We start from the raw sequence: 16,717 nt of genomic DNA, 5'->3' as shown, positions 1-16,717 counted from the left end.
GAGGGGGGGGATACACTGTGCTTCCCTCAGACTGGGAGGGGGGGGATACACTGTGCTTCCCTCAGACTGGGAGGGGGGGGGATACACTGTGCTTCCCTCAGACTGGGAGGGGGGGGATACACTGTGCTTCCCTCAGACTGGGAGGGGGGGGGATACACAGTGCTTCCCTCAGACTGGCAGGGGGGGGGGATACACAGTGCTCTCCTCAGACTGGGAGGGTGGGGATACACTGTGCTCCCCTCAGACTGGGAGGGGGGGGATACACAGTGCTCCCCTCAGACTGGGAGGGGGGGGATACACAGTGCTCCCCTCGGACTGGGAGGGGGGGGGGATACACAGTGCTCCCCTCAGACCGGGAGGGGGGCCCACTGTCCACCCCTCCCGCTCTCGCGCCGCCTCTGGGGGCGGGGATAAGGTTTGACCTGGAGTGACCCGTCCAGCTCCGGCCTGGAGGATGCCGGGAAGGCCGCTGAGGAAGATGGCGGCGGTGCGCGTCCGGGGCTGAGGGGGGGTCTCGTGGCGGCGGCGCGCGGGACTGAGGGGTGTCTCGTGGCGGCGGCGCGCGGGGCTGAGGGGGGTCTCGCGGCGGCGGCGGCGGCGGCGAACGGGGCTGAGGGGGAGTCTCGCGGGGCTGAGAGGGGGGTCTCGCGGTGGTGCGTGGGGCTGAAGGGGGGGGTCTCGCGGCGGCGGCGAACGGGGCTGAGAGGGGGGTCTCGCGGCGGCGCGCGGGGCTGAGGGGGGGTCTCGCGGCGGCGCGCGGGGCTGAGGGGGGTCTCGCGGGGCTGAGGGGGGTCTCGCGGGGCTGAGGGGGGTCTCGCGGCGCGCGGGGCTGAGGGGGGGTCTCGCGGGGCTGAGGGGGGGTCTCGCGGGGCTGAGGGGGGTCTCGCGATGGGCTGGCAGTTGGTCCGCCTACTCCGGCGCGGGGTCTGGGCCGCGCTGACCGGCGGCTGCTTCCTGGAGCCTCAGCAGAGCGGCTTCTCCAACACCTTCCACCTGTACCTGTGGATAGGCCTGCTCGGAGCGCCCTTCGTCTTACACCTGGTGAGTGAGGGGAGGGCTGGGCTCGCGATGGGGCCGGGATAGGTGTGGGTGCCGGGACTAGGGGGTGGGTAACGGTGGGCCCAGTGTAGGGTCAGGGCTGGAGATGGTACTGGAGTGGTGGCGGGGGAGGCTCAAGGTGGGGTGGGGGCAGGTCAAGAGTTTAGGGCAGGGCCTGGATGTAGAGGGAAGGTCTCAATGGAGAGACGAGGCTAGTGGTGTTGTGGGAGTTGGGGTGAGAGTTGTTGGTGGCAGAGCTGGAAGTGATGGGGGCAAGATTGGGAGGCTGTGTTGGCATGGCTGGAGACAGAGTGAGCTGGAGGTGGAGCGGCACAGCCAAGGGTTAGAGATGAGGATGTGGGGCCAGGGAGGAGGGGCATGACTGGTGTTTTGGGCAAGGTGAGGGCAGATGGGTACGGTGGAGAAGTGCGGCCATGGGGAAGGGGTCGCTATTTGGGCGGCAGCTGAAGTAGTTGTGAGGAGTTGGTGGTACCATTCAGCTCTTACCATTGTGTTCTATTCACTGTGCCCATGCCTGCTCTGTGGAATCTTGGCCTTTATATACAAAGGAGTTGAATATAAGGGGATATAAGCCGTGCTACAGCTAGACATGTCATAGCAACCTTCTGTTTTGTAAGACGTGGTCAACTGTCTGGTATAGTCTAGTACGGCTCAGGAGTCCCACAGTTGCATGGGAATATCTGCTGGATTTGCTGCAGAGGAAGACAGTGGGCTGAGAATGTGCATAATTCACTGGCTTCCATTTTCTCTGGCTGGTCTTTTCAGCCAGCTGCGCATTTCATTTCTGCTCACTTCTTCCAGTGCACTTCTAAACGATCAGCTCCTGAGGTCATGGCCATCAGCGATTGTCTCCCAGTTACCAACTTCAATGTTCACCATCCTCATGTCTCACTTGTAGGTATCCTTGTAGCAGAGGAATGGATGCCCAGGAGTTTGTGACCCAGATGCCAGTTCAGATGGCATGCACCTGATCTACCTATTGGATGTGGCCAGCACTGATGATGGCTTAGCAGTGAGTGTATGCTGATAGAATTAGCATGCCTTAGGGCCTCTGAGTTGGTGATCTTGTCCTGCCAAGAGAAACCGAAGACCTGTCTGAGACAGCGAAAATAAAAACTGCTGAGCCTTTATCTGCTGGTGCATCATCATCAGTTTAGAACAATTCTTCTGATAAGGTCTCAATACACCTTTATCTTGGATTTCAGACGAGCAAGGCTGAACAACTTTCCATCAATTCTGGGATGGAAATCCCCTCTGTAGGTAACCTGAAGGCAGATGACAGCAGCAAAGAGACGATTATATCAAAGAGTGTCAGTGCCAGATACAAGCAAAATACTTCAGATGCTGGAATCTGAAACAGAGAATGTTGGAAAATCTCAGCAGGTCTGACAGCATCTGTGGAGAGAGAATAGAGCCAACATTTCAAGTCTGGATGACCCAGAGATTTTCCAGCATTTTTTGTTTCTGGTGCCAGATACGACCCTGTTTGACCCCACCGAGGATCTCGGATGATTCCAATGTTGCCTTGCCATAGCTAACTTTATCCATCATGTCGTGGAAAGAGGAGGTAACACTAAACAGCTTCGGAGGGCAGCCAGTTTTCTCCAGCTTAAATAGACTGCCTTGCTCACGTGATCAAGTGCCTTGGTGAAATCGATTAAGCCATTATATTGTGGCCTCCTTTGTTCACAGCATTTCTTTTGTAGCTGCCAGATTGAGAAAATCATGTCAATTATAGATCTTCCAGTTTTGAAACTAAACTGGGACTGAAGATACATGCTTCATGCCAGCCTGACGAGCAAATGCTTTTCCCATAATGCTCAGAACAGAGATATTTCAATCGTCGTTGCCATTGCTGTCGTCGCCCTTGTTCTTGTCTAGGTTTATAGCCTCTGTATCATGTATGCCCTGCCACACTGCTCCCTCCTACCAGCAGAGACAGAAAAAATTGTACTAATGCTGCAGGAGTGCCGCTTTTCAGTGCTTGATGAGTTCAGGCAGTATAACATCAGTGCCTGGAGCTTTGTCTATGACAAATCAGTCAGTAGCTTTGCTAAGCTCCTCCACCGTGTGTTCAATATCCAGTTCTGCCAAGACAAACAGGCTTCCTATGGTATCTAGAGCTTTCTTGGTGGCAGTGCTTTCCCCCAGATTAGAACTCGGGTTTCTATTTATTGCAGTCCCTGACCTCTCCTGCCTTTGATTTCAGTAGAGTGGTTTCCTTTATTGATGAATCTGTTGCCTTTTCCAAGCATTCCCTATGTCAAAGGACATCTGGATGTTTCTGACAAAGTTGTAACCAGTAGTCATTAATGTACTGCCTCGCATTCTATTGGACTCTGTGCATTCAGAGTCTTCACTCTCAGATCTCTTTTGCAATTGATGAGATTGGATTGCTTGGCTTTTCAGTAATAGGTACCATCACAATGATTTTAGCCTTGAACCAGCCACCATTTCTTTGCTCTTGCTTCCCATCCGTTGAGTGTAGTATTGTAGACGGTATCTCAAAGTATGTTTCTTTCACTTCTGCATTCTATCTGGGAAGTTAGAAGAATGAAAAATCTTTGACGGTTCTATCTTATCCCTGGTACATACTAGGGAGTAATCTGTCAACACTGTGGTAGCTACGTATGTTGAGAATAGTGTTCAGAGAGTCATGTCTAGTGATGATCTGACCCAGCTGGTGCCAATGCCCTGATCTTGGATGTTTCAAGGACACCTTGTGGCATGTTATTTTTCTAAAAGTCTTAGTTAAGCAAAGCAGAAAAGCTCAAGTAGCCTCTATTCTCATTTATCTTTCGCAGGCCATGATGTCCAAGGCAGGAGGGTCATACCACATGACCATGCCCATTCTTGTGTTGAAATCTCCCAGTAGATGAAGATGGTCTGAGATTCTGCTGAGATCAATGTCAAGCTCCTCATTAAATTGGCCTTTCATCTCTAGTGGGACATGCCATTGGAGCAAGGATGCTCATGAGGTTAATTGCCCCAGTTTGTGTTGAAAGGCAAATGGAGCGAACATATTCTGAACTATTTGTGGGGTTTCTAGCTTGGAGCGTAGTGAGTTCTATACAGCAAAGTCTTATTGCTCACATGTTTCCTCCGAACTCTTCTCCTGCCAAATGAACATGGAATTGTTTTCTTTTGGTAATCTACTCTCGGCAAGCCTGGTGTCTTGCAGGGAAGCTATGTCCATGTTTAGCCGATCACAGCTGCCTTGTCTGTGTTATGGACCAGCTGCAAGTTGTCTATCAATCCTGCACTGACATTCCAGCTTGCAAATTGAAGGGTTGACATCTTCTTTGTTTGTCTTGTGCAATAGATTCCATCCATTTGTTGAGCAGACCCAAAGTTCCAACACGTTGAAGCAGTTGGACCTTGCTATTTGTTCACAGTCAGGAGTTTGGTTCATGAGTGCCAGGGCATGCTCACATGCTGTGAGCCTGCACACCGCATGTCTGTGGGCCAAATTGCATCTGAAAGCTATAAATAAGAAAATGTAAAATAGGAAGAGTAAGTAGACTATTTGGCCTCTTGAGTTCCTCTGCCATTCAATGAGGTCATAGCTGATCTGACTGTGACCTTTACTCCACTTTCCCATATCCCCTCACTCCCTTATGGCTCAAAAATCTTAAAATAAACATTATATGGCCGTGCATGTGAATTAGGAGCAGGAGTAGACCACTCACCCCTTCGAGTCTGCTCTGCCATTTAATAAGATCACAACTGACCTGATTTTAACCTCAACTCCACATTCCTGTCTACCGCCCGATAACCTTTCACCCCTTTTGTTAATCAAGAATCTATCCACCTTGCAAATATTCAAAGTCTCTGCTTCCACTGCCTTTTGAGAAAGACAGTTCCAGAGACTCACGGCCCTCGGAGAGAGAATAATTCTCCTTATCTCTGTCTTAAATGAGCGACCTCTTATTTTAAAACAGTGATCCCAAGTTCTAGATTCTCTGACAAGAAGAAAAATCCTCTCCACATTGACCCCTCAGGATCTTAAAGGTTCTGGTCAAAATGCCTGTTATTTTTCTGAGCTCCAGTGGATATAAACCTAGCCTTTCCAACTCTTTCCTCATCAGACAACCTGCCCATTCCTGGCATTAGTCCAGTAATCCTTCTCTGAACTGCTTCTAAGACTCTCTTACTTTCACCTCCATATCCCTCCCTGGCAACTATCTGACAGTAAGCCGATCTATTTATAATGTTGGTGTTGCATTTATCCCCAGTAGTGTGGGAGTCCGGAACAAGGAGAAAAACCTTAAAATCAGAACCAGGCCATTCACTGGAATGTAGAAGGTTAAGGGGTCATTGATCGAAGTTTTCAAGATATTAAGGGGGCAGATAGGGTTGATAGAAGGAAACTAGTCCCACTGGTTGAAGAGTCCATGATTAGGGGGCATAGTGTAAAAATTAGAGCAAGACCTTTCGAAAATGAACATAGGAACAGAAGTAGGCCATTCTGCCTGTTAAGTCTGCTCAGCCATTGAATGCGATCGTGGCTGATTGGACACTTCAATGTCTTTTACACCCACTATCCCCATAATGCTTTGTTATTGTTCCATCAGAAACCTATCAATCTCTGCTTTAAACATACACAATGGCTGAGCTTCCACATCTCTCTGGGATAGAAAATTCAAAGATTCACAGCCCTCTGTAAAAGAAAATACTCCTCAACTCTGTCCTAAGTGGCATTCCCCCTTACTTTAAAATTGTGTGCCCTGGTTCTAGACTCCCCAATCAAAGGAAACATTTTACCTGCATCTACTGTGTCCATTCCTTTTATAGGTATCAGTGTGATCAGCTCTCATTCTTCGAAACCCTAGAGAATACAGACCCAGTTTGCCCAAACTCTCTTCACATGAAGGTCCCACCATTCCTGGAACAAGTCGGGTGAATTTAGGATACATTTCTTGCAAACAGTGGTTAAAAAGTTGGAAAACTCTTCCCAAGTAAAGACTGATGCTAGATTAGTTAGTTGTCAATTTTAAATCTGAGCTTCTTACACTATTGCTATGTGAAGTGATATGAATCAAAGGCATATGGAATTAGACAGCTGATTCATCATTTTTTAATGTGATGTAATGAGCGCAATGACCACATTATGTATCCTAATTCCATCAATCCTACATGGCTGCATGTCCTTTAGTACCCTTTACTTTCAAAATCTATTAATCTCAGATTTAACATTATTAATTGAGCTAGCGTTTTGTATGTTTTTCTGGCTTTTCCTTGCCACAAACCCCATCCTTCTGCCTGACAACTGAGGCCTGAGGCTTAACCACACCTTTTTGTAGCCTAGTGTTATATTTGACTCTGGCATGAGCTTTCTATTATTTCTGGACCATTACTAAGACAGTCTACTTCCACCTCTATATCTCTCCCTTGCAACTATCTGAGATTAAGCCGATCTGTTTATAATGTTAGTGTCACATCCTTCCCCCCGCCACCCCCCTCCCCCCACCCCAACAATAATCTGGCCATCAAAACTCTGCTGCCCATGTGAAGGGGGAGCTAGGTGGGGTGGCACAGTGGTTAGCACTGCTGCCTCAGTGCCAAGGACCTGGGTTCGATTCCCAGCTTGGGTCATTGTCTATGTGGAGTTTGCACATTCTCCCCCGTGTCTGTGTGGGTTTTCTCCAGGTGCTCCGGTTTCCTCCTACAGTCCAAAGATTTGAAGTTGGGTTGATTGGCCATGCTAAATTGCTTCTTAGGAGGATGTGAGGGAGATTAGTAGGATAAATATGTGGGGTTACGGGGATAGGCCTAGGTGGGATTGTTGTTGGTGCAGACTCGATGGGCCGAATGGCCTCCTTCTGACCATAGGTATTCTATTCTATGTTTTAACTTGCATCAAGTCCTGCTGCCCCGTCACTCATGCTCTCTGACCTGTGTTGGCTCCATATCACGCAATGTTATGTTTTAAAAATTCTCATCCTTGTTTTCAAAACATGTTGTGTCACTCCGTATCTCTGTAGTCTCTTCCAGCCTCTCACTCCTTTGAGATACCTGCGTTACCATAATTCTGGCCTCTTGAGCATTCCTAATTTTAATCGCTCCACCATCAGCGGTCTTGAGCTTCAGCTGCCTCGGTCCCAAGCTCTGGAATTCCTTCCCTACATTTCTCCACCTTTCTACTTCTCTATCCTCTTTTAAGTCCTTCTTTAAAACCATCTCTTTAACTAAGCTTTTGGCCATTTGGACCATTCTCTCCTGTGCAACTCAGTGTTCAATTTATTTCCACAACTGTCCAGTAAAGTACTAGGGCATATTATTATGTTAAATGTGTATTCAAAAATGTAAGTTGTTGTTGAGTGTTGCACATTTCTACCACATATTGCATGAAGAAGTATTTCCTATCTTCTCTCCTGAATGACCTGGCTCTGATTTTAAGGCTTTTTCCTCTCTGTTTTGGACTTCCGCACCATTGGAAGGAGTTTCTCTAGTTTGTTCTAACAATTCTATTCAATATCCTATAAAACTCAATAACCACTTAACCTTTTTTAGTTCAGGGAATAAAAGCCTAGTCTTTGTAATCTCTCCGATTCTAAGCCTTACAGCCCTGGTAACATTCTGATACAGCGCTCATCTTGTTCACTTAGGTTCGAGGGATGCAGACTTGAAAGAATATGACGCACAACTGGCTTGGACAGCAAGATCTGGTTGGACCACTTGAAACATTACTGGGTCCTCCTCCCACCTGCTGAAGTTGCTTTCACTATTCTAGGATAATCTGGAATGCAAAGATGGTTCTCGGCTTCTTTTTTGTACTGTAGACCATTGCCTTAAACACCTCTTTTCTGCTCTCTCCATCCTCGTGTCCAACAACAAGTGAGAAGCTCATGGACTAAGATTGAGAGAATCCATCAGTTGCCTCTGCTACGTCCATTCGATCACCTGTCCAAGCTTCCTTTAATGCTCTCCTCTTTGCCCTAGCCCTGGAGATTGCATTTTTCTGTTTTCTCTCCTTTCTTCCCTCATGCCCTCTCTGAGCTCCATGAGATCCACTTCCTGTTCCCTTGAATCTATTTCCACTAAACTGCTGACCCACCTCGCTTCCCCTCCTGGTCACCATGTTAGTCAACATTGTAAATGGTTCTCTCTTCAGATGTTGTCCACCTTTAAATCTGCTTTCATCATCCTGCTCCTTAAAAAAACCTTGACCTGAGCTCCTCTAATTCTGCGTAGTCCCTAAGCTCTGGAGTAGCCTTCCTACATCTCTTTGCTTCTCAACCTCAGTTTCCTCCTTTAAGACACCTCTTAAAACCCATCTCTTTGACCAAGTTTTGGTCATCTAACCTAAATTATTGCTTTAAGTAGCTCAGTGTCATACTTTGTTTTAAGATGCTCCTATGATGTGCCTTGGGACATATCATTATGTTAAAGGCACTATATAAATATAAGTTGTTGTTGAATCTACGCTGCTTCTAAGTGCAGTGTCCACAACTATATGCAGTGCTCCAAGTGTGATCTAACCAGGGTCTAATCTTGTTTGCGCTTTTATATTATTGTTCTTTAGTTATTTAAAAAATGTCAATTTGTTCCAAATTGGATGACCTCAGACTACTTGCATTGTATTTCATCAGCCGCAGTTTTGCCTCACTCGCTCAATCTATCAATGTCTCTTTGTAATTTTATGTTCCCGTCCATGTTGTTTACTATGCCAGCAACCTTTGTCATTGGCAAATTTAAATATACAGTTCTTCATTAGGTCATTAAATATAGTGACTAGTTGAGGCCCCATCACAGATCCTTGTGGGTGACGACTGGTCGTTTCTTTCTAATTTGATTATATTACCATTATCCCAACGCTTTGTCTTCTACTGTCTAATCAATCTCTTAACCAATTCAATAATTTGCCTTTAGTTTCATGGGCTTTAACTTTTGCTAACAATCTTGTATGTGGAACCTGATTGCCTTCTGGAAGCCCATATAAATTATGTTTGTAGATATTCCCTTGTCTACGACATGAGTTACTTCCTCAGAAAATTCAGTTAAGTTCATTACACGTGACCTATCCTTTACAAATCCATGTTGGCTCTCCCTAATTACTTCAGATTTCTCTAAGTGCTCAGTCATTTTGGCCTTACCTATAAATACTAGTAACTTTCCAACAGTAGAGTTACATTTGCAATTTTCCAATGCGAAGGGATAATTCCTGAATTTAGAGAACTTTGGAAGATTATGGTTAAAATATCTGCAAGTTCCCCTTGCATTATCAGGTCCAGTGATTGTCAGTCCTTTAGTTCTAATTTTTCTAATAATGTTTTCTTATGCTAATTGTAGTGAGTTACCAGAATCTCAGAATAGTATCCAGACATTAAAGTAAAACGTCATTGTCCAGAGGTAGTCTGACTTCGAGCTACGATGCCCACATTACCTATTAGCAGTTTCTTTAACGTGATCATTAGTTTCGGTGAGCCTTGTCCCCCTCGCCTCAGGCCCTTTCCATAACCAGTTTATCCCTCAACTGATTCCTAGTTACGCATCCCAATTTTAACCCTTTCCTCTTCTCAATCTACTTTATACACATTCTCATGCCCATGAAGTGGTTTGATTAGTTATTTCTGGGGGATGTTATTTCAGTCTCTTATAGTATTTGCTATGAAGCTGTATATTTGTGTGTGACATTAGAGAGGCACAAACTGGTTGCAATTTTGCCCCCTGTAACTGACTGTTTGCTTAACATATGGTGGAATATCAATAATAACTGATGAGCTCCTTTGCAGAACAGTTTTAGCTTACTCAGCTGTCTTTGTTGTTGCAATATAGGCCATTTCAGGGAGTGCAGCGTATACTTAACACTGGATGTTCCAGCACAGTTGTTGAAGATGAATTGTGCTGCATGTTTTTGAACCATTTTCAGTTTGTTTACAAGGTGGGCTTGGTAGGGGTCCCATACCATTGCTGTGTATTCCAGTGTGGGATGTATCAAAATCTTGTATGTACCAATTTTGACTGTTTTGTCACATTTGGCAAGATTTCTCCTTAAAAGTCCCAGCATTTTGTTTGCATCATTTCAAGCATGGTTTATATATTATACGCTTGTCATGTCACTTGATAGGTGACTCCCAAGATACAGGTTTTGCTTGACTGAAGTACTTCCCATCATACCGTATGGGAAGGTCCTAGGCTTTCATCAACTTGTTGCATTCATGATGTGGCATTTTGACAGGTTGAAAGATATTTGCCATCTATGGTACCATTCTCTCAGAACATTTTAAGTCCTTCTGCATCGATATTTGGTTTTCTTGCCCATGAATGGGTCCGTACATGAGGCAGTTGTCTGCAAAGAGTTTTATTTTGGTTTCAGGATTGATTTCATCTCCTATGCCATTTATGTACTGCAAGAACATCAGAGGACCAAGGAAGATCCTCTGGGGAGTACCCACTGTACCTGAATGTGAATTGAAGTTCTGAGAAACACCAGTTTTACTGAGAAAAACCAGTTTTAGTGAGAAACTGAAGGAAATCAACATTAGTATAGAAATGGTTTTGGGAGAAATTATTGGATTGAAGGCAGATAAATCTCCAGGGCCTGATAATTTTTATCCCAGAGTGTTGTGATGTGGTGTGTGTCTCTTTAAGACAGTACAGCAATAGAGGTTACCTGACTTGAGGGACCAATGGAAGCTAAGAGTGACTGTTCACACCAGAGGGTGGAGTCCTCTCTCGGGCAGAATCTTCTGGAAGCATGGAGTAAGCATGCAGAACTGGGGCTCTGCCCCAAGGCAGCTTTTGTGCCGCATAAACCTCCTGTACCTAAGCTTTATTCAATAAATACATTCCTTGTTCCAACAACGGAAGTCTCTCCTGATAGTTCCGGACGCCAGCCACACACACACTGTATAGCACTGGCAACGAGATGGAAATCAATGGAATGGCCTACCTGTGGGCATCTGGTTTAATATTGAAGTTGGAGGGGAGAAATACCCTTTGGGCAGATCTGATAGTTGTTGAGCTAGTGCCAGACACTGAGGGGCAGTTGAAGTAAAGAACCCAGTGGGGCAACCGAGGCGAGATTTGGGAAGATATAAGAAAATGGAGAGTTCAGCCTCAGGAGCAAGAGAAGTGAAACTTGAATAAAAAGTGAAAAGGACAGGAGTTTAAAGTAAAGAGAATATGTGCCCAGCTAGAAGAGAGCTGTGTTTCAGATTTATAAAGGTGAAATTATAGAATCCCTACAGTGCAGAAGGAGGCCATTCAGCCTACCGAACCTGCACCAACACCTGTCCCATCCAGGCCCTATCCCCATAACCCCACATGTTTACCCTGCTAATCCCCTGACACTAAGGGGCAATTTAACATGGCCAGTCAGCCTAACCCGCACATCTTTGGACTGTGGGAGGAAACCAGAGCACCCGGAGGAATCCCATGCAGACATGGGGAGAATGTATAAACTCTACACAGACAGTCACCCAAGGCCAGAATTGAACCTGGGTCCCTGGAGCTGTGAGGCAGCAGTGCTAACCACTGTGCCGCCCTGGCAATCTGGGAAGAAGGTTTTTTTGAAGATGATGATGTTGGCTCAGTTGAACAGATTCAGACGTAAGAAGAGTAAAAGGGGAAGAGGGGCCTCAGAGAACTATTGCAGCTCCCTAATCTGAACAGAACTTGCAGGGAGTTTGGGTAAAGAGCCATGAACAGAGGGATTTCCAGCAGATACGTTCTGGAAGCTGTTTCAAACAAGAGAATAAGCCAAAGTTTAAAACAAAATGGTTGGAACGCATAAGTAAGCAGTTTTGGGGGAAGAAAGGCCTTAACTACAGCAGCCAGAGACATTCTGTACTTACATTGAGATGTTGTTGCAAAATGCCACCTCCAAAAAGGAAGCCAATGGCCTGAGCAACAGCAGCCTGTGGGCGGGCGGGGGGGGGGGGGGGGGGGAAACTATATGGTCTTAAAGCAGTAATGCATTTAAAGAGGTAATGCATTTAACATGGTACAATATTTAATGAAACAGTCACAAAAAGGAACAAGAAACAGGAAAATCAAAGAACACCCCAGATAGAGGGAAATTCTATAAAGAGGGTCCATAAGCAACACAAGATCTCAGTAGAGTAAATTAAGGCCTCAAGTAAGAGGTAATGCTGGAGCTTATGGGGTAAAAGCCCGCAAGAAAGAGGCAACGCCAGACTCAGAGTAGACAGTAAAAGGCCCCAGAGAAGGTGCAGGGTCCTGGGAAACCCTGAGGGTGGCACACTAGAAGAACCTGGTGAAAGGGGGAGTGCTGAGAAACCCCAGAGAGGGGAAGTATTGGAAGACCCCGGAGAGGGTGGTGCAGTGGAAGACCTTGGAGAAAGGGGGAGCGCTGAGAAACCCCAGAGAGGAGGAAGTACTAGAAGATCCCGGAGAATAGGGGTATAGAGAGAACCCAAAAAGAGGGCAACGGAAGTCCCTTACTGACTAATTAAAGAGCTGAAGGTAACACGATTCAGTTGTGCTCGTCTTTGTGCTGTAATGAGAAGTTCCTTGGAAGTTTTGGCAGTGAAATGCAAACAAATGATAAAGATGTAATCGGTCTAAAAATAAGACAAGCCACAGAAAAGAAAAAGTAGTAAGAGTGAAGAAAAAAAACTTTGGATAAACTTCACCAAGAACTACAACAAATGGAAATTAGATACAAGTTTGTGACCCATAATCTAATGAGAAGCAGCCCAGCTATATTAAAACTAGAAACAAGCACCATGAAAACGAGTGGAGTGGCTAGAAACCTATCCGGGCTAGTAAAAAACAGTGCAACATTCACCAGCAAGCGGTAAAGGAATTAGGAGTCAGAGCATGAAGATGTTGATAAAAGGTAAAAAGAGTTGAGAGAAAAAGAAGCACACATGAAACTCAGCAACAGAGTTTATTGCATGGAACCCGAAGGGCCAAGGAAATCCCATATAATTGATGCTATTAGTTTGGTGATGGAACTGAATTGTTAATAAGAGTCAATAAGAGTGAAATGCATCAAAGATTTGATCCATGGTGCTCATGTAGGACATACTGTATCATCTACTGCAAGAGTCACCATACTTTTGAAGCAGAAGTCAGAACAGAAATATCATTTACCAGAACCATTTTTGGGAATTTTCTAGAAATCCAATTGAACGATTGAATTACCAATCAGGTGGAAAACACAAATGAGCTTGAGAAACTTTGCAGAGAAGCAGAAACTGTCAGGTATTCCAGGGTGCTGGGGAAGACTTTGCAATGGACAAACCAAAAGAGAGAATAGAACTGTTGAACAAGCTAACAATTCAGGAGAATTGTGTAATAAAAAGATATGTTGTTAAAAGGGAATGATGGTTTCACCTTGGAAGAAACGCAAACAGATAAACAATGGATTGCAAAAGCAGAGCAATGGACTAAAGAATGATTCTCTGTCGACAAGGAGCAAGTTATTCAGAAAAGAAATGCAGTGGTTTAAGGAAGAGCTCCGATGTGTTCAGTGACTGAGTGTTAAGCTGGCGAAAAATATAGTTTGACTGGAATTTTTTTGCAAAGTGCTGAAAATCAAGGTGGGCATGCTAATGGAACTTGTGACAAGTGGATTAAGAGCTGAGAACGAGAATCAGAAGTTTAAAAAACTAGGAGCATTGAACATAGAGAGGAATCACCAAAAAGAATTAAAGCTGTAGAAAAGACAAAACAAGGTGAATTAACTGACAGCTAACTAAAAAAAGTTGATAGAATGAAGTCAAGAGGAAGGATAGCTTGATGAGATGGTGTGAGATGGAGCAGAGGTGAGCTCTCTTGGCAAAGAAAGGTCACTTGGGATTGTGAGTGCATCTAAGGGTATTTCAGATCAATATCAAGATTAGGAGAACAGTTATTGACTCTTGGAGATGGAGCTAGAAATGACTCCGATCAAACTACAACTGCAGGACACTTATTGGCGGAGGAGGAAGTAGATGCTTGGAATAAAGAAAAACTCCTGCGCTAGCTCTTTTGTAGAGCTAGTCCCACTCCCTTGCTATTCCGCATTGCCTTGCAGATTTTTCCTTCTCCCTTTTGGAAGTTATCATTGAATCTGTTTCCACTGCCATTTCTCAATGCATTCCAGACCATAGCATCTTGCTGCATAAATAGTACGGCTCGATCTGTCCTCTGGTTCTTCTGCCGATTACCTTTCAGCATTATCCTCTGGTTACAACTTGCCCAAAGAGATTGAACTGTGGTGGTTAGGAGATCATTTTATATTTAATTGAATGAAAAACCCAAGGAACTGCCTTCTAGGAAGCATCAACTTCACGGTACTCAGTAAACAAAGTAGTAAAAGTATGTGGCAGAAGGAACAGGAGCCTAGAATTTCTGTTCTTCAAGAAGTGTGCATAAATTCTTTTAACAGGAGAATGTTAAAGGCTGTGGAGAGTGAGCAGGAGATTAGAATTAGACATGGAGTGATCCGTAGAAAAAGTAATCACCATAAAGTTGAAGGATTAAAAGCTTGATTCTGCGCTATAGTACAGTAGGATTCTCAAACGTTATTGGTTGAAGGACTATTTTTCAAATGGGTAGGAATCACAGATCCCCTTTCTCCATCTCGAGACATAAATCAGGCAAAATTTGACACCGAGGTATATGAGATATTAGGACAGGTGACCAAATTGCATAACACACTCCTTGCCAGTTTATTTGCATGAAAAAGTATTCAAAGTAGCATGATAATTAAGATATAAAATCGGAACATTGCATGTGGTATTTTCTTTCCAGTATTTATGCAAGATGTGCATCAAATTAATTTTTAAGCAAGCTTTGAGAGTTCGGTTTCATTCAGCCGCTTCATCACAAGTATCACGTTAATGAGAATATTTAGAAATCATAGAAACCCTACAGTACAGAAAGAGGCCATTCGGCCCATCGAGTCTGCACCGACCACAATCCCACCCAGATCCTACTCCCATATCCCTACCTATTTTACCCACTAATCCCTCTAACCTACGCATCTCAGGACACTAAGGGGCAATTTTAACATGGCCAATCAACCTAACCCGCACATCTTTGGACTGTGGGAGGAAACCGGAGCACCCGGAGGAAACCCATGCAGACACGAGGAGAATGTGCAATTTCAGAGTGGGATTGGTGCTGGAATGCCTTACTAGTGAAATGTGTATTCCAATTCAACTTTTTCAGCAAGCTAGCTTAAAAGGCAGTTTGTCCTAAAAATGCTAGTAGTAGGAATTAAATACCTGATTTATACACAGCCTTGAGGACAAAAAGTGTAAGATGGCAGATTTATTTGAAACATGCCTGAGATGCCAAAGATGGCTACAGAACATAGCTTATCACAGGCTCAGGAGAAATGTGCTTAAGTGTTTATGTGGAAAATACATGGTGTAAGAAATAGATTTACACCTGCAGAAATACAAAAGGAACATTGTGCCCATTGAGAAACTACTGCCCCTGGAGCACCATTAGTAGGAAGCAGGAGACATATACAGCTTGTTCCAACATCTGTACTGAATATAGTGTATTGTGTACTGTAAAACTTGAGGTAGTAATTAAGGGGGTGATTTTGAACTTGCAGTCTCTGTCTGCAAGAATGGCAATATGCCCTCAAAATCCGAAAAGCCTGATGATTTGCACTGGCGTGTTTCCGAGTTCCGATCTTCCAGGCCCCTTGTGGGCAGAGTGGTGTGAAGCACGCCATGGGACTACTGAAAGCTCTTTTAATATATTAGCATGTTATTAGTGAGCACTCTTTCTGGAACTTCCCCATCACTGGATATTCAGCAGGTGCCAGCGTGACTGCTGCAGGTTCACCTTGACAGGAACCTGCCGTGGGGGTCTCCGTGAAGCATAAAGGTGAGTACAGCCCTGGGGGAGAGGGACATGGCCAGGCAGTAACCTGACAATGCCCTGGCACTGCCCCTTGGTAAGAGGTCTCACAACACCAGGTTAAAGTCCAACAGGTTTATTTGGTCGCAAATACCATAAGCTTTCAGAGCACTGCTCCTTCGTCAGATGGAGTGGAAATGTGCTCTCAAACAGTGCAAACAGACAAAATCAAGTTGCAGAATACTGATTAGAATGCGAATCCTACAGCCAGCCAGGTCTTAAAGGTACAGACAATGTGGGTGGAGGGAACATTAAACACAGGTTAAAGAAATGTGTATTGTCTGGATGAATGAACACCGCTCGACAATCACCAGGCAAGACTGTTCTCTTCCTGTGGGGGAGCACTTCAGCAGTCACGGGCATTCAGCCTTGGATCTTCAGGTAAGCGTTCTCCAAGGCGGCCTTCACGACAGCGCAGAGTCGCTGAGCAGAAACTGATAGCCAAGTTCCGCACACATGAGGACGGCCTAAACCGGGATGTTGGATTTATGTCACATTATCAGTAACCCCCACAGCTTGCCTCCTGGGCTTGTAGAATCTCACTAGCTGTTCTGTCTGGAGACAATACACATTTCTTTAACCTGTGTTTAATGTTCCCTCCACCCACATTGTCTGTACATTTAAGACCTGGCTGGCTGTAGGATTCGCATTCTAATCAGTATTCTGCAACTTGATTTTGTCTGTTTGCACTGTTTGAGAGCACATTTCCACTCCATCTGACGAAGGAGCAGTGCTCCGAAAGCTTATGGTATTTGCTACCAAATAAACCTGTTGGACTTTAACCTGGTGTTGTGAGACTTCTTACCGTGTTCACCCCAGTGCAACG

General features: G+C 45.1%; 1 protein-coding gene across 1 annotated transcript in view; it reads left to right on the top strand.

Moving 5' to 3' along the window:
- Positions 1-801: 801 nt before the first annotated feature.
- The window catches only part of LOC144494026 (pecanex-like protein 2), a 209,129-nt gene continuing 193,213 nt past the window's right edge, over positions 802-16,717 (top strand). The window contains exon 1 of the mRNA XM_078213600.1: positions 802-1,041. Coding sequence (XP_078069726.1) covers positions 889-1,041 — 153 coding nt within the window. The 5' untranslated portion in view covers positions 802-888. The remainder of the gene's footprint in view (positions 1,042-16,717) is intronic.

This window comes from Mustelus asterias, chromosome 5, assembly GCF_964213995.1.
Source record: "Mustelus asterias chromosome 5, sMusAst1.hap1.1, whole genome shotgun sequence".
In the NCBI taxonomy this organism is placed as follows: domain Eukaryota; kingdom Metazoa; phylum Chordata; class Chondrichthyes; order Carcharhiniformes; family Triakidae; genus Mustelus; species Mustelus asterias.
This window is presented reverse-complemented; position numbering and strand designations above follow the sequence as displayed.